Source organism: Corvus moneduloides, chromosome 4 (assembly GCF_009650955.1).
Source record: "Corvus moneduloides isolate bCorMon1 chromosome 4, bCorMon1.pri, whole genome shotgun sequence".
NCBI lineage: Eukaryota > Metazoa > Chordata > Aves > Passeriformes > Corvidae > Corvus > Corvus moneduloides.
Genome location: NC_045479.1, coordinates 54,676,101 through 54,699,592, shown reverse-complemented (window position 1 = coordinate 54,699,592; position 23,492 = coordinate 54,676,101). Strand labels below are relative to the sequence as shown.

Genomic DNA, 23,492 nt, shown 5'->3' with positions numbered 1-23,492 from the left:
TCAATACAAAAATATATACATACAAATACACATGTGCAGGCACACAGAGGGTTCACATTATTATGAAATACAGCTAAGGAAAGCAATTACTTTAGGAAAAATAATGGGGTATTCACCAGCAAAGTAACAGTTTCAAGAGGTTCTAGAAAATGAAGCAAAGCTCTTATTGTTAGAGAACTGTTGACTGCAGGTTTGAAAAAGTGACCTCAAGCGAGCAATGATGCACTTAGCCTGGAACTCGCAACTGCTGTATTTCACTCTAAATTGAATTGCCAATCCATAGTGTAATTTTTTTGTACTATAATCTCACATCTTTGGGGCAAGTATACCAAAAAATACTATACACAGGCTGCATTATTCCAAGTTAGACTAAATTCCTCTAGAAATAGCAAATATGTCTGCATTACTGAATTTAAGAATCTCTGTGGGTATTTATATGGGAGTAGTGTTTTATCTTTTTGAGGGCGAATAGTTGATCATTTTTCCTGCGAATAGTTCTTAAGCATACAAGTGACTAATAGCACATGGCCTCATTAAAAGCATTTAGGTACATATAAGCCTATAGACCCATATAACAGATATTCTATACCTCACACACATATGCACAGTGGTCAGATCCTGCATTCTCACCATAATAAAAGTGGCTGTCAATTTAACATGATTTATAATACCACCAATGTCAGTGGTTTGTAAACATAAGTAATTGACACATGCTGTGGAATACTTACATTCACTTTTCCACTAAGTCTTCTTCACTATAATCAAGTTATTTTCCAGGACAGTTTAATCTTCTTACTAAATAAAAGAAGGCAACAATTAAAAATATATTCATATGCATTAAGCTATGTTTAATCACATTAAATTTATGAACTTTAAAAATATTGATTTAAGATCATCTATAGTGCAATATAAACTTTAATTTGTTTATAAACAGTCAGTTTTATTACATTTTAAACACAACTTTATCACACCATAACTTTCCATCCTGAAGCTAAATGGGGCAATGTTCTGTATTTCAATAGCTGCTCAGATAATAAATCAGATGGACAGTTGCTCACAGATGTACAACTAATTACCAAAGAACTGAGACCTAAACTGATGTATTACCAGAAAGAATGCCTAGCATTACAGATGGGTTACTGTATGAGTTGGTACTCCTCTAGCTAGAGCTTGAACATGCTCTGACCAGTGGCAGTACTTGGCACCTCCCAGAACCAAACATTTAAGAATGGAAGAGAAATAGTGTCTGTCCCTTTAGGGAAGGATAAAATACCATCAGATAATTTTTAACATCACTGTATATGCCAAAAAGTGATAAAAAGAGTTCATGTAGATTGTTCAACATAAATGTAAAGATGACAACTGTCCTCAAAAAAATATCCCAGGCAATAGACATATTGAGTGTTGTATGCCTTGACCTGTTCCACACACAGAGTTATCTCAGCTGCTTTTAGCAAAGCATGCAATGCACAATCAAACAGTGCGCAGCACAAGCCAATGTATGCACTAAAAGACCACTGCATGGCAGTTCCCAGGGAAGAGAGACCTGAACACCTGGCAAAATCACCACCTTTTCTCCAAAATCATCTCATCTCAACTGAACATGATTTTGAGACTCACATAACTCTGGCTTCTCACGAAAGTAAGACACAAACATCAGCAGGACTTGTATTTTCCCTTCATGTTTCTTGAGGCTGCCCAGTGCTAAACCAAATTTAGTTTGCTAATGTTCCATGGAATTTAATTTCCTGTATTCACACCCTATATCTAGTTGCTACAGGAAGATGTTCTTTAAGACTATGTACATTCATCTCTTTGCAGGGAAAAGCTGTTTGAGGGAACAACCCTCACTGGGTACAGGATGAACATGGATGATCATCAGAATTGTGAGATGAGGTATATGGAAGAGCTAGGTGAGATATTTAAACCACAGCTGCATGATACAGGCTAAGTGGAGAGTGTAGGAGTGGACTGAGGAAGGTCATATGAGGGAAGTGTAAGTAAAGCAGCCAACCCAAGAAACAAACAAAAAAATTAGACTGTAGGACCAAGGTAAAGGGCAGATTTCTTTCTGTGTCTTACCAACAACAGGAAAAACAGATCTGGTGCAACTTAAGCATGGAAAAGAAAATTCAGAAGTAAAAGGAAGTGCAAAGGAATGTGAACAATTATCATCCTGTCAACAGCCAAGAAAGAAGTAGGTGGAGGTAGTCAGCAAGGAAACAAGACTTGATCCTGCTGAGAAGTTTGCTTTATATATCTGTGTTGTCTCTTTCCTTACGAGCTTTTTTGCAAGCATTGCTGAACAGTAATTTAGGCACGTCTTACACAGTTGGTTCACCTCCCAGCTTTGTAGATGCCAGAACTGAAGTGCATGGAAATTAGTATTTGGCTGAGCCTGGAAAAGTAATCAAATGCTGTCAACCCTAACTGTTATGTCCAGCCAGCTATACCCCAAATAATAAAAGGTATTAGTAAAGGTATATCACTTGCTAAAAACATCAGAAATGTATTTATTGAAAAAACTGGTTCAGCCATAACCCAGGACCTGGCACAGAATCATCTAACTACTTATGTGGCAGTTCTCACATGGATACACGAGGCATTTCAGTCTGCAGTTGGTAATCAGCTGTGCCAGATAATGATGCTACCAAACTCTATTCAATTTTCTGTGTTATAAAATTGGAAGCCTTTTTCATAAGAAGCTTGGGACACAAGCCAGAAATCTCACTCACTGTCTCCCTATGTATTCAGACTGAGTCATCAGATTTTCCATGTTTCTCCACTCAAATGGCACACTGCTTTGGATGGACACAGGTGGTACCATCTGCCACAAGGCTTCTTGGGTTTGTTTGGTTTTGTTTCTTCCTTCTACCTCCTGCTCATAGCACAACAGCTCTTTTTCAGTATCTTACACTGGAACTAGTCTTTCATGGTATTGATTTGGCCAGCTGGCCAGTCAAAATGGACTGCTTGAACTAAAGGAACTTCAATACATAATGCTAGCACAGGTCCTCTAACAGCTGGGGGCCCTTGCAGACTGACCTCAAGCTAAAAGTACTTGGACAGCACAGGGAAATTGTTTTTTAAAGCTGACAGAAACCATGAGCACCAACAGAGCAAGTGAGTAGGGGGATGCTCACATAAACTAACTGCACTCTAACAAGGCTAATCTTCCTGTTTCTCCTCTCTCCACCGCCTTGACAGAGAGAGTCCTGCCATGCATTGCCTGCTGGATTAGGAATCAATCTTCTCTGAACTGCTTTTCTGAGAGGACTCCCTCTCCCCTCCATAACCTGCAGAAGACAGTGAGAGATTAGACTACTTTTAGCTTTTATCCTGTCCTAATCTGAACTATCTTAATTGTTCCCACCTTTCACATGAGACAATTTCTGCCTTTCAAATCAAAATACACCTTCAGGGGGAAAGGATGAAGACTACCTTGTATGGTTCATGAAGTTAAAACCATCAGGAGGGTCAATGACCCAGTAGAAACAGGACAACAATGAACCACCTCCCCATCCTGCAAGTGCCCTCTCCCTCATGAGGCAACTGCACCTCTGTATTCAGGGTCAAGGTCTCATTTCAAATAGATGATAAACTCAGGCTCATTGGTTGTGTCCAAGTGAAAAATTTTGCAAGTAGATAACATGCTGCCCTGGCACTGCAGCTGCCAGGGAGATAATGGCTTCTGAAAACAGCAAGGAACCAAGTGTGGCACTCGTTCTGCAGTGCCTAAAGCTGACGCTGCTGTAAGTACGAGTAAGAACGTATTGAGTTCCTTTTCTTTTTTTTTTTTAATGTTTGCTTCTAGAGCTAAAAACAGATCATAAACCACTTTTCTTTGAGGAAGGCTTTTGTTTGTTTGTTAAAAAGGGCAGGCACTGGGTCAGGGATAGAAAGTTGTGCTATCCAGTTCCCAGACACAAACCTTACTCCCCTGAGCCTTCAGCTATATGTAACATATGGAGCAGATACTTTTCATATAGACTTTTACACGCCCATGTAACTTTTATCTGGCTGTTGAGCTAACAAGCACAGTGCCCTTGATAGGATGGAGCACATAGCATAAAACTACATACTGCTTTTTGAGCTTAATTTTGAGGGTGGATCTTCATATTTCAGTGTTGGGAAGGCAACATTACAACACTGACACCATGCCCATATGGAAACAGGATATATAACATAATATTAAAAACTTTAGGGTGATATCAAATGTCAACCTAATACTCTAAATATTGCAATGTATTTACATCTCTAATTAACCCAGTATCACATTACTACACTCCAATATCTTGCATTATCTTCCCTCACCTTCAATTCTCTAGCTTACATGACTCTTGGTCATCTCCACTCTGCCCTCTCCACCTCCTTGACCACAGACAGCAGATTCCACTTCTAGCACATGAGCTCCTGAGTTTTATTACTGACTTCCTTTCTCCTCTGCTTGGCTCACTGCTATTCACTTGGCTGTCTCTAGACAGCACTTTTTCATAATGTGAGGACACCAACTTTTTTTTCTGAAGCCTCTCCCTTTATTTTGAGAGCAAATGGAGCCAAGGCCAGCCACCGTGACACACCATCTCCATGCAAGGGACCTATTTGTGCAACCTGGTGGTCTCCCAATGATGCAGGATGCTCCCCATGTCATGACCATCATCTAGTGCAGGGGACAGGAGACAGACCAGCATTACACACCAGAACAATGTTTACTCTTGGTTTTCCAGGAATTCAACATGATATTGCCATAGCCAATTTTTAAAATTACCCAGTGTCCTGGTTTTGTCAAGGACAGAGTTAATTTTTTTTGCAGTAGCTGTGAGGGGGCAGAGCTTGGAGCTGTGTGGGTATGTTTAGGTTGTTATTCTATACCATCCACATTATCACTGTCGTGGGGGGGAAGGGGGGGGAAATAGGGGAATCTTACTTCTGGGAAGAAAAGCGTGGCTTTGGGTCACACAAAAGAGTGGCAGGTTGGCTATCGTTAATTTTCTCAGGTGAGCATTTATTTGCCTGTAAATCACCCTCATTTTGTATACTTTTGTTATTAATACTGCAGCTCTAACTGTTCATTTTTTATATCATTCCTGTCTCCAGTAAGTTGTTTCTTATCTCAACCTGTAATTTTCCCCTTTTTGTGTCTCCAATTCTCAACTCCATCCCCGGAGTGGGAAGGGGAAAGAAGGTGAGGGGAGCAAGTGAGTGGTTGGTTGGTTTGGGAAAAGTCTTGGGGGTGGGGGGGGGGGGGGGGGTGGGGGGGCACTTATCTGGAGAGTGCTGTTCCATTCCTAAACCATGACACCCAGAATTCAAAATTAACCAAAGCTCACAAGTTCAGTTTTCCCTTCACTTTCCTACCGCTTCAAAGTCCTAAAATGATATTACTGTTTCCCTCAGTTCTCATATAGTCCTCTTTTTCTTTGATCCTTTGGCCTCTGTGGGACAGGGAAGAGAAGAGGCATAGAAACTTATGGGAAAATGAAGCAGACTGCCATCTGTGTTTGTGCTGACCCTAAAAACCAGTATAAACACAGACCAGTTAAACTAGTTTGCATTCACCAGCAGTTTTCAAAGTACTGAAGAAGTTCAATCATTTCAAAATACCAGTAAGTATTTCACTGACAAGAATTGTTCTGATGTTATGCAGACTTACAGCTAGCTCTGTATGTGCTATGAAATATTCTACAGCTGCTGCTTTAGTTTAAAACAACCCCAGCAACACCAACCACCCCCTCTTCAGAACACAGCTGATAACTACTAACTGAAGAACACAAAAATTCACCAAAATTGTTCTATGACCACTACTGTTCAATCAAGGTAAATGGTGTGACATCCAAGGACACTGTTTCAGAGCCTTACATGTCAAAAAAGAAAATCAGTATCTGTTATATTACATTCTCCCTTTCATCTTCATGTCATTGAAGGCATTCCACAGGCAGTTTTACTTCTGACAGCACTGATTTTCAATCAATCTGCTCTGGCCTGGATTTGAAATAGGATACTACATGAAATTGGATGCTGGTAGCCTCAAACATGTCCGGGCTTGCACAGGAGGTTAAACAAAAAGAAAAAGAACGGCTTTTTAAAACACAGGGTGCTAGTAAAACCGATTTTAAAGTGTCCCTTCATTTCTCTGAACTGGAAGTAATATATTACCTCTATAAAATCTTTTATACCAAGTTCTTGGAATTCTTTATTTATACAATGCCATTGGTGCATACCTCACCTTAGAAATACACATTTTAATAGTCAACCAAAGTGATACAAGCCACCAAAGTAAATAAGACTACTTTAAAATTGGCTTCACTACCTTTCCCCATATATCTGGGCCAAGCTAGGGCCCAGTCCTGCAGTCTCTTTCATCATGTAGTCAGTACTCGCACAAGAATTTGAAGGTTTACTCCCTGAATTACAGAATGCAGACTACCTTACTGGAAAAAGGACCAGGCATGACAGTGGGAGTGTGAAAAAGGAGAGGAAAAAATGCAAAGTGTAGGAAGGTAAAAAGGAGCAAAGATTGTTAAATGAGGAATGTGGCACGGATAAGAGAGAATAAGATGCGAAAGGAGAGAGCAGCAAATGATGGTGTAGAATACAAGAGGAAAGGCATAAAAGAATAAAAATCTTATCCTGAGCACTACAAGACTTTAAAAGCATTTGTGTGACATTGAACAAAGTACAGGAAGAATGTGGAGAGAGGAGAATTTTATTTTAAATTTTATTTAAAAAGTAAAAATCACCCAAAATTTACTTCCCACTCCTCTATCATCCTGCACTGAGATGTCTGTTCCTCTGAAGCGGGGTATGAGAGGATGTGAGGACTACTGGCATGGTGAGCCAGGCAAGCCTCGCCTGAGACTAGCTGGATGGATCAGTGAAGTTTCTGGTGTCTTCTTTGATAGCGACTGATTTTTCCCATGATAGCCTATCACACTGCAAATTTTATTCTTCTCTTTGTTTCTAAAAGTGCAAAAGGGAACCACTACAAAGCCTGACTGGAAGCTTGAGTGAAATTTCTTCCCCATTGAGAAATGTATAAAAATCACAACCTTCTCATTAATACTACAGTGGCTTGGCTGTGCCTCTTGCTGGACAGATCAGAAAGCATCACAGCAATCCAGTGTTAAAACACCAGGAATGTCTCATTTGTCCATCAAATCCAATGAACAAGGTGAATCTCTGCCTAATTACAAGCAATATAAGAACGCTTCCCTCCTTCAAATCAGGCAGAAGGGCTCTTCTCATCTTCAGTGCCTCTCAGAGAATCAGCCCGACTGCCTCCACACTCTCCCTTGCTTTCTCTGTGACCTGTCTTCCTAATCTGGAATCCTTCAAAGCTGGGAACTGGACCCCCTGCCTTGATTCCCATCATCTGCACCGATTTATGTTAGCAAGCCAGGCCAGCCGGCTGCCACACCCAAAGAGCCCATACGCCCTGATACTGTGCACTCAAGAAAAAAAACAAACCAAAAACCCCCCAAACAAACCCCCACCCCGCCCGAACCAAAAAAGCACAACAGTCTAGCTTGGCTTGGCCTGCCAGGTTAAAACTTGCTCTCTCCTTGTGAGCTTAATCTACCTGCTACTGCTGGGCACAGACACTTCCCTGGCTGTAGCTGCTCTTCTGGTGGGTGAACCCCTCTCCTGCAAATATTTCAGAGGTGTTTCTAGGCTGGGGAGGGTACAGGCTACTGTTTCTACTTTACCAGGAAAGATACATATGTTGACACTTTTTAAAAAAAGAAACCATTCCAAACAGCGATAGGAGCTGGCTCGGGCCGATACGGCCCTATCTTGCAGAGCAAGTCACAGCAGGTTCTTTAATCGCCGGCTCTGCAAACACTGATTCACCCCCACCCCTCCACGGGACCTTAACTTGCCCGGTGCTCCCGAGCAGAGGACGCACGAATCTGAAAGTACTGACAGCGAATGGCTGGGCAAACTCCCAGCTGATCTGATGGTTCAACCAACTTCAGTTCCTCCCTTACTAACAACCACCTTTTTTTATTTGTTGCTTTGTTTGTTTTTGGTTATTCCCCTCCCCCCCCCCCCCCCCCCCCCCCCCCCCCAAACTTCTTTCTTTCATGCTTACATGGGGCATGAGCTAAGGGAGTAAGTGCTTGTTCAGTTCAAGCACTTTTTCTTCGCCAGCAGAGCAAACTGTGTTTGGATGCACACGAAGGGAAAGGCAATATTTATAAAGGAAGTTCCCACACTTCCTCTTCAAACAAATCACTTCTGGCTGGTTTTGCAATTACAGACCTACCGTAAAAAGGGGGTGGAGGAATAAAAAAACATTGGGTATATTATTTCCTTTGAAAGTCACTTCCTTTTGAAAAGCAAGCTTCCAGAGAGGAAGGAGTTAAGCACTCAGGACAAACTGTCAAATTTTCAGTAACTAATTTACTCTTCCTGTAGGTCTGGAGGAAATCCACAGCTGCCACAAATATTCCTTGCTCATTTCAATACTACTCGTTGTGAAATGGATTTTAATGGCCAAGCAAAGCCATCCAAACCGCAGATGTAATTAAAGCCACTGAAAACTGGCTCCACAGAAGGCTGGGAAGTGCCCCGTGCCCTATTTTGGGGCAGATGCCATGGTACAGGCTGTCAGGGTGGCAGTAATACCAGGACACCTCGGCCTCATCCTTGTCACAGCATGCAGTGTTTCTGCTGAGAGGATGGATCCTGCTCACTGGGAGGGCAGCAGGGCTTACGAGAGACGATGTGCAGCAGGCAATGCACAGGGAGCCAGAAGTGTCCTGCAGGGAGCCAGGAGTGTCCTGCAGGGAGCCAGGAGTGTCCTGCAGCCGGGGCTGGCAGCTGCCTGTGCTGTCAGTGAACTGTGCACACCAGTGCAGGGCCTCCGCAGGGCAATGCTGGGTCCATCTGGAAGCATTTGCTCTCACCCGGTTTTCATCCCATGCCCTGCTCCCTGGGTTATGAAGCTCTACCACCCCAAACCCACTTGTTTGTAGTGCTACAGTGTTAAAAACCTCTTCATCCGTGGGCAAACTGTATCCAACAAGCTAATTTCCCTCCACACAGAGTGGCTAAAGTCTGCAACACTAGCATAGGAAGTAAAGATTTTTCTGACAATTCACAATAAATCAGCTTCCTATTTGAACCGGCATACCTTCATTTCTTCTGCAGTGAGTCAACCTAATAGTCTACCCAAAAGGTTGGTAGTCCCCTGGTATTGAAATCTGTATTAGATCCATACCCAGCAAAGGAAAAATAAAGTTTTCCCGAAACTCTTATCCAAAGCGTGGGATGATGGAAAATAAGATCAGCATACCTTGCTGGAAATAGTTCTCAAGATAAAAGATAGGATTGCTCTGGCACTAACATCTCCCTCCTCCTTCCTTCCTTTCCTCAGTTACAGTGAGGTGCAAATGCCTTAGGAAACTCCCTGTCCCTACTATGCACTTTTTTTCATGTTTAATCTTCGATTAGAACACAATTGGATTTGGACTTGATTAACTTTTCAGGCAAAAACATTCCCACACCTTTGAGTTACTAATTTCATTTGATAACAGCTGCAGAAAACTAGCTCCATATTTTTGAAGTTAAATCACTGCCAAATTCTGCTTTCCGGTGCCAGCTGCTCAAAATAAGTATAAAAAACTTTCCAAAACAATTATATTTAAATTATTAATTAACACCACATGGAATATTATGATTAAAATCAATTAGTTTATGCAAAGATATCTACAAACCTAAAACACAGTAACAGTGAAAGAGATTCTTTAGTTGATGAATAATTAATACAGCTTTTCATTTGTTTCACCTCACATGCCAAGTAGCACAAAAGGAAAGTCATTAATGCAAGTGGATCATAGAGGTAACAACAGCAATCATTGCACATTTATAGTCACTAAACTATTTCAGTGAAAATTTTGTAGGACCAAAAATACCCCTGCAATATCAGGTTCAGAACGAACTAAAACCCAGTTTTGACCATCTGGATGAAACAAAGAAAAGAAAAGCAGAGCTGCCTCCTTTTTTGCTGTACATAACCAGCAAGATCTGTCATCAGCTGTAAGAAGTTAGGTCCTCTGAAACCTGTCTTCAGACCTGCAAGATTCCTGAAAGTGGCTTGTCTCACTGCCCTCCCATTTCTGAAAGCAAAACACCATGGTTTGGCCAATTAGCTCCACGTTTTTACCATGAAGGCATGTGATTTTATACCCACACACATACTGTTTCCTCTCAGGAAACAAAAGAAGCATTTTTCCAGTCTGACATGCCCCAGGTTTCTCGGCAAAGCACAACACTTCTTTAAAAAACAGTGGGTTTTGCTAAACAGTGTTCAGATTTCCTGGGGATTACCAGAACTACATACCTCTTATTAAAATGTGCTCCAGTGACATGAGATGTCGTCAGCGGAAGAACAGCATAAATCATTAATTGCTGCAAAACTAAAAGCTTAGCATGTGTTATAACATTCCTTGATTATTTGCGTTGGAACCAGCAAGCAGTTGCCATTATGCCACTGGTCTGACACTACTCCACTTTCATCCTACTTTTAGCCATTTATCTCCAGATAAACCTTTACACCATTAAAAAAAAAAAAAAAGTTGGATTTGTACATGTTTGTTTTTATTTTCAAAATTACTCAGAGTATCTCTCCACGGAAATGTCAGAGATTAAAAAAGTATTTGCGGTGGGAGAACACTCATTGCCATTTAAATGTTGAATTACAGCAGAGCACTAAGAAATGACGTAGGTGTTTGATCAAAGAGCTTCCTGCATCGTCTGTTAACAGCTCCTCTGTGTGAGGCAACAATGGGGATATTTTCACACTGTGCAAACACTAACTTTGCAACACATTTCTGCTCCAAATAGGAGGCTCACCTGCTTCCCTTAATACACAACATACCTTCTCCTTTCTCATTACATTACTCTTGCTGCCCTTTTTTTTGTGCCTTTCCCCATAGCCTCCTCTATATCCCATTAGCTGAAAACAGAACCAATAACATTAGGCTTGAACTTCCTACCTCCTGACACTAGCAGGCTCAAAAATCTAGACAAAACAAACTGTCCCGCTTCTGCATTACCTGTGCATTGATTTCAGAATCCAAAACCCTTCTGGTCACGAATGAGAAATGATGTGGCTTCCTTCATGATAAACGATGCAACTTTCTCCAAACAAAGCTTATCCAACTGTGACACAGAGCCTGCCTTGGCTGGGACTGTCTTGTAAATGGAAAAAAATTCCACAAGACTCGTCTTCACCTACCTCTTAGGGTACTGCAAGTGAAAGATTTTCCATTCCAATGACCTGCTTTCCTTGCAGCACCTCTTGTTGCTGGGTCAAAACTTTTACACTCCTCCTAATTCCACGCCTGCAACCAATATGCACTGCTACCAACCCATCAGCACATACTTTTCATATCTTTCAAACAGATGGTAGTTTGGGGATGAATTACACTTGGTTTCACAGTCAGCCCAATCCCAGGCACAGTGTTATCACCACAGACAAAAGAGCCCACAGATCTGCTTCCTTTGGCCGTAAAGGTTTGCTCTACCTTTGCACTGGTAAAGTACTTAATGGACAAGACTGTGGCTTAAATATTCCCCAGACCAGGTAGACTTTTTAAAAAGCAGCACTAGTTCACTCCACTTAAAGGGAAAAATGATCCTTTGCCTGAGAAATACCCTCTCTTCTGCTGTGTTTGGGTCCCTGTGGCTGCAGAGCTGCATGGAAGATGTGTGAACTGAAAATGAAGTCAGAAAGGCAATGCCATGGTCTTCTTACTGGCATGAAACCGATTTTGTAACCTATGTTGAAAGAGCTCTTGACATGTTATGGTCTGGAACATGCCTGCATTATGTCTGTGGCCATAAACTGGCCAGCTTTGATTTCTGGGTCTCAGCAATAGCAAAGTAGCTAGAAACAAGTGGTTTTGCCTCTACTTACAGAGTGTTATAGTGAAATGGGATCCTGGCTGAATGCAAAAATTTTCCCCCTCCATAAAGAAGGTGCAGTTCTTCTCAGTATTTCCTCTCTCTCTAGAAATAGTGTGCTAGGAAACCGCTTGCACTGTAGGACTCACAGAACCCCATGGCAAAGCTGTCTCTAATTGGCAAGCCTATCTGCCCATCTCACCCAACAAAAGAAAGCATTAATCCACATCTTTTGAGAATTCAATAAGTCATTTAAGCAGAAGGTCAGGTACCTAATGGGCTGTCAAGTTCAGGCTGTCTGTCTCTCTGTCTTCCTGGCTCCTCAAGTTCCCAGACCTTGACTGAGGGTCCTCAGGAGCTGGGTACTTTGTTTTCCTGCCAGAGCACTATGAAGGCTAGAGCACAGGTGACTGCTTTGCAAATTTAAGTTGGGATGATATATTCTGGCTTCATTGAAAGAGAGAGGGGAAAAAAAGCAGCCAGGAAAAGGTACACAGCAAGGCCTGAGAAAAATACTAAGGATGCTGTTTGTCCTGTATTACTCTATTGAAATATCAATAGAACGTGAATATACATTCAGTAGTCTGCATTGTGCTTTTTGATCCGAACCTTACTATGACTGCTGTAGTTGTAGGACACCTCACAGCAAGGATAATTGTGTGTAAACACTGTGTGGCATAGAGTAGTATTAAATGTTATACAGAGTGTATGTATATATATATTATTATATGTATAATACACACTAATATGTTTAGTAGTACTAAAGGTAGAGAGCACGATTGTACACATTCCCCAGGCCTTTCTCAGGGCCATGAGTTATGGGGTGAGTTTGAAGACTACAGTCTGGAATGCAGAAACATTGCTACAGCTCCCAGAAATTTCCAGGAGGTACACGAAGAGGAGGGAGCCCCTTCCAGATTCGATGGGACGCAGCCTGCTGCACATACTTGTGTTTGAACAGCCTAGTAAAACCAAAACATTTTTTTCCAAACAGATCACAGGTCACGTAAGCTTCCCAAGGGATATATTGGCTACAGATGTTTTCATGTAATAAAATATTCCACTCAACTGCAGTATTTCTAACTGATAATGCTAAAACTAAATTACCCTTGTCTAATGGTTATGTCCCCAATGTACTCCTTACCATGGTAAACACTGGCTCATTTGTTACCATTTAGCCACATAAAATTTATTATTTTTATATGAGCATGCCACAAAGATAATGTATTTCAAGTTTGCAAGAACTACTTGAACTTTTCAATAATATATACCTAAAATTAACTTTTTTTGCATATTTCTGGAATAAATTATACCTCTAAGTTTCAGCATTATCATATAAATTTGCATTTAAAAGTTATCTCATTCTTTAAACATGAGTGATTCTAATAATTTTCCAAGATTTAACTCTTGAACTTGGAATATTTAAGAAAAATCACTCGATTGCCTGAATGGTATGATACTAATAATGAAACATTCAATTTGAAGTCCTCCTGGCAGAGTCGTTAGGAAAGGTCATTGTGATGGTATCTCTAAAATGATCAAGCAGTTAAAAAAAAAGAAAATTAAAAAAAAGGGGAGAAGGAGATAATTGTTTCTATTCAAAATATGCTTACAATATAGCACTAACAAGGATGGCTATAAAAAAAGAAAGAAAAAAATTTGAAAAGGAAACTTAAGTAGTCTTTGACCATAACAAGGAGCCTCCCTCAAACTGGGGAAGCTCATGCAGTTGTATGGGACTACATCTCTATGAAAACTACCACCTCAGCATTTTTGTGGAAAAGATTAGATAATTAGGCTTGAGATCCATTCATCACTGCTCTCCTCTTTGGATCATCAAGATACTTATGCTTGGATTTCAAATAGAGGCATTAAGAGCAGTGGAACAAAGCGACTCTTGATGTCCTATAATCGTTTCTATGTTGCCACTTCACAGACAAAGTCAACCTGGTCTGATTAGGGTTCAGTAAGACTGGAAACATAACAGGGGCAGAGTATCCTCTGTGGAAGGAGACGTGAGCCACTTAGAACTACTGGCGTTATTATCAAAAGTAGAATCTGTCTATTTTTAAGACAATGTGGGAGTTAGTAAAAATTGGAAGTAGGCTGTCTAGACTAGATTAAAGAAAAAGAATTCTTCTTCAAACTCCACAATGCCATGATCCAGGTATTCACTGCTTTAATGCTAATGTTCTGTGTTTGGTAAAATATTGTATCCTTTCTGAGCTAACTGTAGTCACCAACCTTGATAAGCAAGTTTTGCTGTTATCCAATTCAAATGTATGCTTGTTCTTGGTAAAGTAAGACATCACTTTTTATTGCTGCAGAGGTCAGAAGCATGCTTTAATGACATGTTATTGGGGAAAGTATGGGAGCATTTCCCTCCACTTCTCCATCCCAACTGAAAGGATAACTTGTTCTGCAGCAAATCACTTGAGGAAAAAATTAATTCAGATTGATGGAGATGCTTTTTAAACACAGCATGGCTGAACCTGACCTGAATACACTGTTTGGAAGAGGAGGACTTTGCTTTGGTTCCAAGCAACATGCCAGGAAAACTTTACTCAGCTGACATTTTTACCATAGTCCTGCTTATCTGCCTATCACTCTATTTCTCATCATCATATTTGATTAACTGTGTATTTATTCTGAGGCTGATGAAGTAATTAAGATTGCTCCCATGTACAGGAGGCAACAATGGTTCTCTGATGGCTCCGGCATTCGGGAGGGAGGTTATGCAGCACACGAAATGCAAAGCAACAGCCCTGTTCTCATGGCTCAAGATAACATCCAGGATAGGAACAAAGCAGTGCTTTGTGACAAGTCATTTGCTTTCTGAAAAAAAGTACAATCCAGTTTTTCTAAGCAGATGCTCTCACACAGAAAACAGAAGCCCGATCTGATGATATTTGAATTTTTTAACTGATTTAACAGCTTTTAGGGTGGTATGACTAAACAGCAGTAAGAGCAGTGATTTTTGTGCAGCAATAACTTAAAAACACATGAGTCTTAGAAATTCAAATACTCCTTTCCTCTTCCCTTAAAGAGCCTTTAGCATGGTAATCTGGCCTAATGGGAAAGGGACTAGCTTTCTGGAATCAAAATCACCTGGATGCAGAAGTGGGCCTGATCTGCCAGCACTGCCCCCGGGAGCTGTGCTCCTGTTGAGCAGCAGAATGCTGCCCATTGAGCACTGGCTACCACAGTACCTTCCTCGAGCTTCCCTTTTCCCTTGTTATTTTTGCTGGTTGCCACAAAAAACCTCAGCTAGCTGACATTAAGCCCTTGGCAGAAAATCCCTATTTATGTTAGTGCATGTATAATGTGAGTAGCAGCAAAGAGCACCAACAGAACAACCTAGAAGCTCATCTATGGGAGGGGATGTAAGCAAAGCAAAACTCTTGAGAGGTTCTGCAATTCCTGACTCACATATGAACATACAGCTTGCAGGGTAAAAAGTCATTATTTAAAATGCATTTTTTGGTATGTTTTGTGGTATCTTTTTCTTGTCCTAGTTGTTAAGGAGAGCACCCAGAATACATAGCTAATTAAGATGTCCAATAGTGTCATTTGTCCGTTGCTCATCTTCCTCCCTTCCCCAGTCCCTTTACCTATGCAGTCAATACCATACTCAAAACCACACACTGGCTCCCCTGAATTTTTTAGTGTTCCAACAAATGCCCAATTAACTCACCCTTTACTTTAAACCATTGTATGCAGCAAAATGCTCCAATTAAAAATGGAATGTCTATTAATTGAAGCCCAAAGATTCTGTTAAGGCAAGTTCCATGAAACCTAAAAATAGAAATGCATTCATAATTTTCTCCTCACTTTAATTAGGCTTTTTTTTTTTTTTTTGCTTGAATTTAAATATCCCTCTGCAGTATCTTCAACTGCATTGCAGTAGTAGGAACCCTGCACACAACACAGGAACCACAAGATGGAAGATGACTTGCCTTTTCCATTCTTTCTCTGAAAGAGGAGTGTGAAATGGAGGCATGCACCCCCCAAAACAGAAGTGTTGCAATTAAATAGAAGAAACTTCAGAATATGGGACCCCCAGAACCAAAAATACTTCTGGTTGATTTGTGTATAAACAGATCTTGGTCCTTCTCTAATCTATAGTCTCAAGTAATGTGGAAGAAAACAGCACTGCGGCAGTCAAGGTGAAGGTGATATAACTAATGGTATAGCAGCCAGACTAAGGGCAAGTCAGTTCAAAGTGAGCTGAAAAATATGCTCTGTGTAGCTCTTTGAATGACATTACTTATAGCAGTCACAGAATGCAAGGTCATGCTTCTTCAAATACAGGTTAAACTTGTAAGGTGGTGAACTAATCTGGAAAGCAGTGACTTGAAGAATGACTTCAGGGCTGTGGTGAGCCGCAACTAAAATTCTGGCAGGGTTGCAGTGGCTAAGATGATGAATGAGATCTTTCAATACCTGAGCTAGGGGAAGACACAAAGCAGAAAACATCATTTTAGTAGTTCAGAGGAGCATTACTAGGAACAGACAAAGTTGAGGTTATCCGGGTCAGCTGAGTAGTAAGCAAAACAATGCTAAGTAGCAGTCATGGACCTGCTGCCTGCTTTGCCTGTGCCAGAGCCGAGCTTCCTCCTGTTACTGCTGGCAGAAGTGGAAATGGGAGGAAATGCTGCATCAGCTCCTTCCAGTCCTGGCCACAGCTCTACCTTCCTCCCCTCTTCCACAGTTAGATTAACAAGCCCAGATCTTCAGCATGAACTCATTCTACCCTCACTCCTGGAGCACCAAAAAATTCAGTTTCTCTTACACTGCTGAGATGCCTAGGACTGGTTCTGTCACTTCATACAGTGTTACTGAAATGATTACAAGCATACATGGCCATTTCTGGCATTCACACTGCACAAAACGTTGACAAATTGGAAAGGATTCAGGGCGGAGCTGAAAGAAGGGTTCAGAGTAAGGAAAAGATGCCCTAAAGCAAGGGCCAGGAGTAATTCGGTCTATTTATTCTCACAAAGAGAAAGTTCAGGATGGCTTGATTACAGTTCATAGATACTTACATTAGTGAGAGACATTTAATAAAGGGCATAACAAGACACAGAGTTGAAAGCTGGAACTTTGAGATAAAATTCAGGCTAAAAATAAGGTGGAAGTGTTAGACATGAATGCAATTAAGTCACTGGAACCTTTCACATTTGCATGCAGTAAATTTGCCATCACCTAGAGTCATTTTAAAAAAAGAGAGATTGGATGACTTTTAAAATTGGTATTATCTAGCTCAGGCAGAACTTTCAGGCTAAGTGGTGAATTTGTAGGAGAGTATAATACTACTAGCTGACGAAACTAGAGGAACACTATGTTATAAAACCCATGAACACATATTTATTTCTTGAGTGGGCCTACAAAATCCAATTTTTTTTCTTTATTTGCTTTAAATGGGTGTACCAGTTTTGCTGAACCCAGTCTGAACTTCTAACAAGCATTCTCCTGTAGATGTGATAGACAGGCAGTTTCTGTCTCTTCAGATGCTGTGAAGAAGCAATTCAAATACCCAAGACTGAGTGCAAGTGAATGCAGTGAATTTGAAGACAAGATGCACCTGTAAGTTTTCAAGCATCCCCTCTAATCCTAGAGTCTGCAAGCACTGGCATGCTTTCCAGGGGCATTTACAAGGCATTATTACTGTATCCCGCAGCCGTAGGGAGGAGAGGAGAGAGGATGCAGCAGGCAGGAATTGTGCAGCAAGATTGATTTATTTTACAAACTCTTTTATAGACTTTTTTTCTTCATAGTCTAATTGGACAAAGGATCAGCCACCCCCCTGGGGTGATTGGCTAAAATCCTAAAACATCCATTGTCAAAATATTTTTCTACTATACCATAAACAAGGCTTTGCAAGGTTGCAGGTGTTTGTAGTTTACAGAACTTCTGCAAATATCTTCGTGAGAGAGAAAAGTATCTCACAGGCTTAGAAAGAAGCAGGAAAATTTCTTGCTAACAGCAGTTTTGTATCCACAAGGCACCTTGGATTGCTTCAGCATGGTGGATTAGATGGAAGGCAGGGATTTACCACCTAGGGCTCCTTGACCCTGGCCAATCTAGTTATGCTAAGCAGGACAGTATGGGAGGTATCTAACTATTTAGGCACTTTTTGGCCACAAGGTAAATAGTTTCACCAGGACTGTGACAGAGAAGAACTGGGAAAAGCAGGATTGCCTGGATATGTCCAGGCTTAAGATAGTTAAATCCTATACCTTTGAAATCCACTGTAAAAGCACTATACACTTAAGTTTAATAAAGGAATTAACAACCCAGAAGTGACATTATGTGATGGCAGCATTTCCTAGAAATCAGTGAGCTTTAGGAATGATGTAATTGTGTGGTCAGGAGGCAGACTTTAAAAAGACACATTCTCTCCTCCAGTTAGCTCCTCCGATCAATTGTTTACAAATCCATAGTCACTTTTTTCTCTCTACCAACATGAGAGGTAATTTACTGTTTTTTGGTCTCAGAATGGAAAAATATTAATCAGAAACAGCAGCAACTATTCCTTTTTCTTCTCAAATCTGTGTGGCATTAAGTATAATTACATAAATAACTGGAATGGCAGAAACAGAAATTACTGGCTTTGTATGGGTATTGGAAAAGATTACCACTGTTTTCATCATGTCTCCTCAAATAATGGGTATCTTCCAAGTCTACTGTCAAGAATATTGCTTGCTGCTTTAATGCTGATATGAAAATAATCTTGTAAAAATAGTGAGAGGGTCTTTACACATACTTTCCACCAGGGAAGATTACTTAAATAAATGGTTTAACCTGCTATTGACCTAAAACCTAGTTGCACAAACGTTTTAAAAAATTATTATCCATCCTGAGTAGATAAAAGTAATCTAGTGAAGTCAAGGATAACATAGGAAGTCCCTTAATGACAGCTGCATTCTCTGCAGCCTCTATTAGCATATGAATTTTTTACTGGCAAAGCAGATTGAAATGAACTATAAGAACACATGCATGTGATAGCTCTTCCTTTTTGTAAAGGACTGGAAAGAGACAGATACACACAAAGGAAGAGTGAAAACCTGCAAAGAGCTCTACAAGAAGACCCTAACTATTGTTGCCCAGTTTTTCCGTTATAAACATTGCTATACCTTCTTTTTAAAACCAGTAATAAAAATTACAGAGACCATAAGGAATTAAATATAGAGGTTGTGTCTAGCTATACCTGAGCTACTATCATCCCAAAGTCAATAAAAACAAGTGCAGACAGCATTTGCTCCAGTTTCCTGAAGACATACTCAAAACTAACTAAGGCAATTCATTGGGTATAGTTCATCTAGTATGCACTGCAGACACAAAGCATTACAGGTACCCCACTTCAGTGTGAGCAAAGAGGACAGGTGTGCTTATCAAGCTTAACAAAGGCTATCTCAGGAAGGCTGACAGTGGCTTCACCTACTAAAAAGTGCCCTATTTTTAATATCCTGTGTTTGCTGACATTGCAAGCGACCCCTCCACTCTGGTGTGTAATGAGAAGAGTCTCTGGGGCGTCTCAACTTTCCTCCCCTGCAATCAAGGCAGTGATGCCAGATGCAAGTTTGGAAGTCTTCAGCATTTTGTCTGACAGCATAAATGTTATGTTTTTTCATGAACAGCAGTCATCTGGTCTGCTGCATGCTTTCACCACCTGCTTATATCAGGCACGTAGGATGGGATGCTTGTGCTTCAGTGACCAAGCTGGCAAGTATCTAAAGCTTTAGCTGCTGCAGGATCATCCAAACCTTTGGGTCTGTGGTTTTTTTTTTCCAAATAGATCACACTTCTGGCATTCCTCTTCCTCACTTTAAGGAAACATCACCTTTTCTACAGGCTCAAACAACAGCATGCTGGAAATGGTTAAGATGCTGTTAACATTGTCCATGCAACGTCAAAGGGATGCAGCTGCCCCAGGAGGTGTTTCCTGGCCATACACCTGCCCACATACTGCAGTACTAAAGACTTACACTAAAGACTATTTTTTCCATACATGCAGATCTTTATCCCTTCTACTTCCTTTGGGACAGGTCTGTTTGGTTTTTTTCTTTAATCATTACTAAATTCATAATCTCACAGCCACACATATCTCCACTTCCTGAAGTGTTAAAAGAAAAAAAGCAAATGAGCTCTTGATATTTCTGTCAATAAAGACAGACTCAGGATCAAAGAAATGAAAATGCTAATTATGGTGCACTCTGTAACACCTCTCTCTCCAGCCAAGTGCTCTGATTAAGTTAACCATCGTGCTAATTATAATAGTGTTTAGCACAGCTGGGGCCAAAGAAAAGCCATCTTCTACCAGAACATGGTTGCCAGCCTCAGAACGAGATCAAGCATATGTATACTATAATAGGAACTTGCCTATGATTCACCAAATAATGAATTTTAAATACTCAAAAACATGTTCAGTTTCTTTTATCATTAAAAATGAAAATCGTGGACATTTAAAAAAATTGATGTGGTTTGGTTTTTTTGTCATGAAAAAATGCTGGAGTCAGAAGCCTATTGCACAGGAATTAAGTTACTGTCTCCTAAGGGAACATACTGCAAGATAACACATCTTTGCAATTTAAAGGAAAGACCACTCTTCTGTGTTTTCTAAGTCAATACCATACGGCTGTGAAGTATGCCACTGATGAGAGAGGAAGGCCACCATAGTCTATACTTTCATTTAAAATGGAATGAAGTAGCATGCAATTACTGGCAAAGCCACCTGCCACATTTCAGCAGCACATTTGGATGGAGAATGGGGGTGATAGTACCAGTGAAAAATGTCATTGGAGTGTAAGTGAAAGTTAATCCTTCCTACCATTCCATGGAGGAGAGAAAATATAATAATCAATAAATCCTGCAGCTCAGAAGAAAATTGTATCTTCAGTGGATGCTTACAATCCTTGTTCCACACAGCATAATTGGAAGAGATTCTTAAATGGTTATATAGTTATAACCATATCTTTCATTCATCACTTCCCTCCTTGAAGAACTCATCAGCATTTACTGGCAGTACCTTCCGGTGCACCTGCTTGAAGGATAAGCACTACTTACCACAAAGGAGCTAAAAGGTAAGAAAATTGCCTTAGATTGAGTATCGCTCCTCAAAATGGCTGTTTTGTACTTGCTCAGTCTCCCTGAGCCTTTGAGTAGCAGCAGATGAGCAGACTGTTTTTCAACATGAATTCAATCATTAACTCTGAATTATACAAGTCATCTAAACACAATGAGGCAACTAATGCTCCTGAGTGGATATGTACTTTCCAAATTCCAGGCATGTTCACAGTACTCCTGTTTCATGGCACAGATACAGCAATCACTGACACCCTTATTATGGGCCACCTTCCCATTCATTTCTCATGTATTGCATTGGCTCACTTAATTATATACACACACATATATATTTTAATAAATACAGCACTGTTTTATGCAAATTGGTAATCTGAATTCCTTACTGCTTTGGTAGGGTGGTAAAGGCTTAAGTGAGTTTAATCCACTCTCTGGGGAGAAACACTAATTATTGCTCTGGTTTGGAAGGTAGAGAGGAGAGGTTCCTCAAAGGGAAAACCCAACAAACTGGCTGAGATGTTAGAGAAGGTCAAAACCTGGGAACAGCAACCCTAACAGGGTGAAGACTCTGACACAGTGGAGCATTATTAAACCCCTTGGACAGGAGTCAGTGCTATTTCAGGGGTCTGTAGACCCCCTAAGAAGGCTCATGATGAATTTCAGTCTGTCACATGCATTAAAGAAATACAGCAACACAGTGAAAATTAGGGCATTTTAATCTTCTACTTTTTCACTGACATCCTTGATGCACGACTCTCTGTGATTGAGTATGATCCCATCTGCCACCTACCTTCCTGGGAGTCACAGACCCTTCTAGACGTGTCTGCTTCACTCCAGCACCCTGCTCTGCATTCCCTTGTATGGGTGAGGGAGATAGGTATGGCAGGAAAAACAGGGAGGGAAAAGTGATCTCTCATTATCTCCCACTCCCTCCCTCTCTCAGCTGTTAATTAGCAATGGCCAAGCCCTGTGGAAAGTATTATAGGGCGTAAGCAGAGACTACAACTGGCTGGTGAAGAGTAATGTAGAAGACTGGTTATTTGGCATGTAGGATACTACTCACTACTGCCCAGTTAAGGTGACAATACTCCTTTATTTTGTATATATCTTCCAATGCTTAGGTAAGCTCAAACATTAATTCTTACTTCCAGTTTGCATTTTACAGCAAATTAATTTCCACTCTATGCATGCGTACATCTAGGACAGGTGGAGAAAAGATTATGCAGTAGATGTTCATGTACCATGGTGATATGCATAATAGGAAAAAATAGTGGAATAATAGAGGGAGCAGAAGACTAAATTGCATACTATAAAATATTAAGACAGATAGTTTCCTGGGAGGACTTTATATGGATATTTGCATTGCCTGCATCCAAAATGCTCAGGAATTACAGGTCACATCCTGTCATTACTTCTCCTATAACCCATTCTAAAGCACTAAGAACCTGTCAATAGAAAATGCAAAGCAAAGTAAACAGATCTGCTTAGTTTCTTTTTGCTGAGTTTTATTACAACAGCGCTTTTGATAGAGAAAAAGTTGCTGTAAAAATCAACACTGTTATACACTATCTATCTCTTTTCATAATAAAGTAATCAGAGGAGCTATTAAAGCATGGTCACCATAATATTTGGATTTGGCTGAGATTTAGAATATTAGTTACACAAACTTTAGCTCTTGAAATAATAATCAGCTAATGATATGTGCTTCGCTTGGGAGTCAAACACTCAAACTAAAAGCTGATGTCTGACAAATTGAAAGTAATTTCACATTGAAGTAAATTAAATGAATTTCCCAGATGTTGCTATAAGAAGAGGCTCAAGGAGATGAAATGAAAGTCACAGCAGATGCATTCAGATATTTACCATAAAGCTCCCAAGATGGATGTATTTTAAAATGAAACTGTGGAAAGAGGAGAAATAAGAGGCAGGAAGTTTACAATCCCACCGATAGTCTTCATCAGAGCATCTTGTGGCTGTGTCACTTCACAGGGATTGGTCCACATTTGTGCATGGGAAAACCTAGGCAAACACTAGAGTGAAATCTGTCTTGTCCAAGGGTGTTGGGTAGTCAGAAAATGCTGCCCCTCCCTTCTGAGTAAGTAGAAAGAAGATAAAAACAAGGCCTATCTCTATTACTATTTAGTTTTCAGCACCTTGCTGTGGCAGATCTCAAAGTACACCTAAGGATCTGGAAAGCCCAACTTCTCCCTTTAAAATAGGTTTTCCAATACAGAGGAATAGATATAATTGACTTGGGCAAATGTCAAAAGCTAGCAGCATCCTTGCATGAAAACACTCTGGAATACCTCTCCTTCCCTTCTTTGCTTGAATAACATCTTCTTCTACCATATCCCAAACTGAGTAAAGAGCCCATAGGTCTAGGAGGACAAGGAGGAAAGGAATTTTACAATTAGGGGGGACTGTATAACCAGACCCCAGAGAAGCCTATACACTCACCTCTCTTCAGTGTCAGTTGCAGAGGCCCATGCACTGGGTGCACA

The 23,492-nt window shown here is 40.5% G+C and overlaps 1 protein-coding gene across 5 annotated transcripts in view; it reads right to left on the bottom strand.

Moving 5' to 3' along the window:
- The window catches only part of PLXNB2 (plexin B2), a 263,743-nt gene that overhangs the window by 115,768 nt on the left and 124,483 nt on the right, over positions 1–23,492 (bottom strand). For all 5 annotated transcript variants that reach the window (XM_032105466.1, XM_032105464.1, XM_032105469.1 and 2 more), the window contains one exon: positions 729–795. In XM_032105466.1, coding sequence (XP_031961357.1) covers positions 729–730 — 2 coding nt within the window. In that variant the 5' untranslated portion in view covers positions 731–795. The remainder of the gene's footprint in view (positions 1–728; positions 796–23,492) is intronic.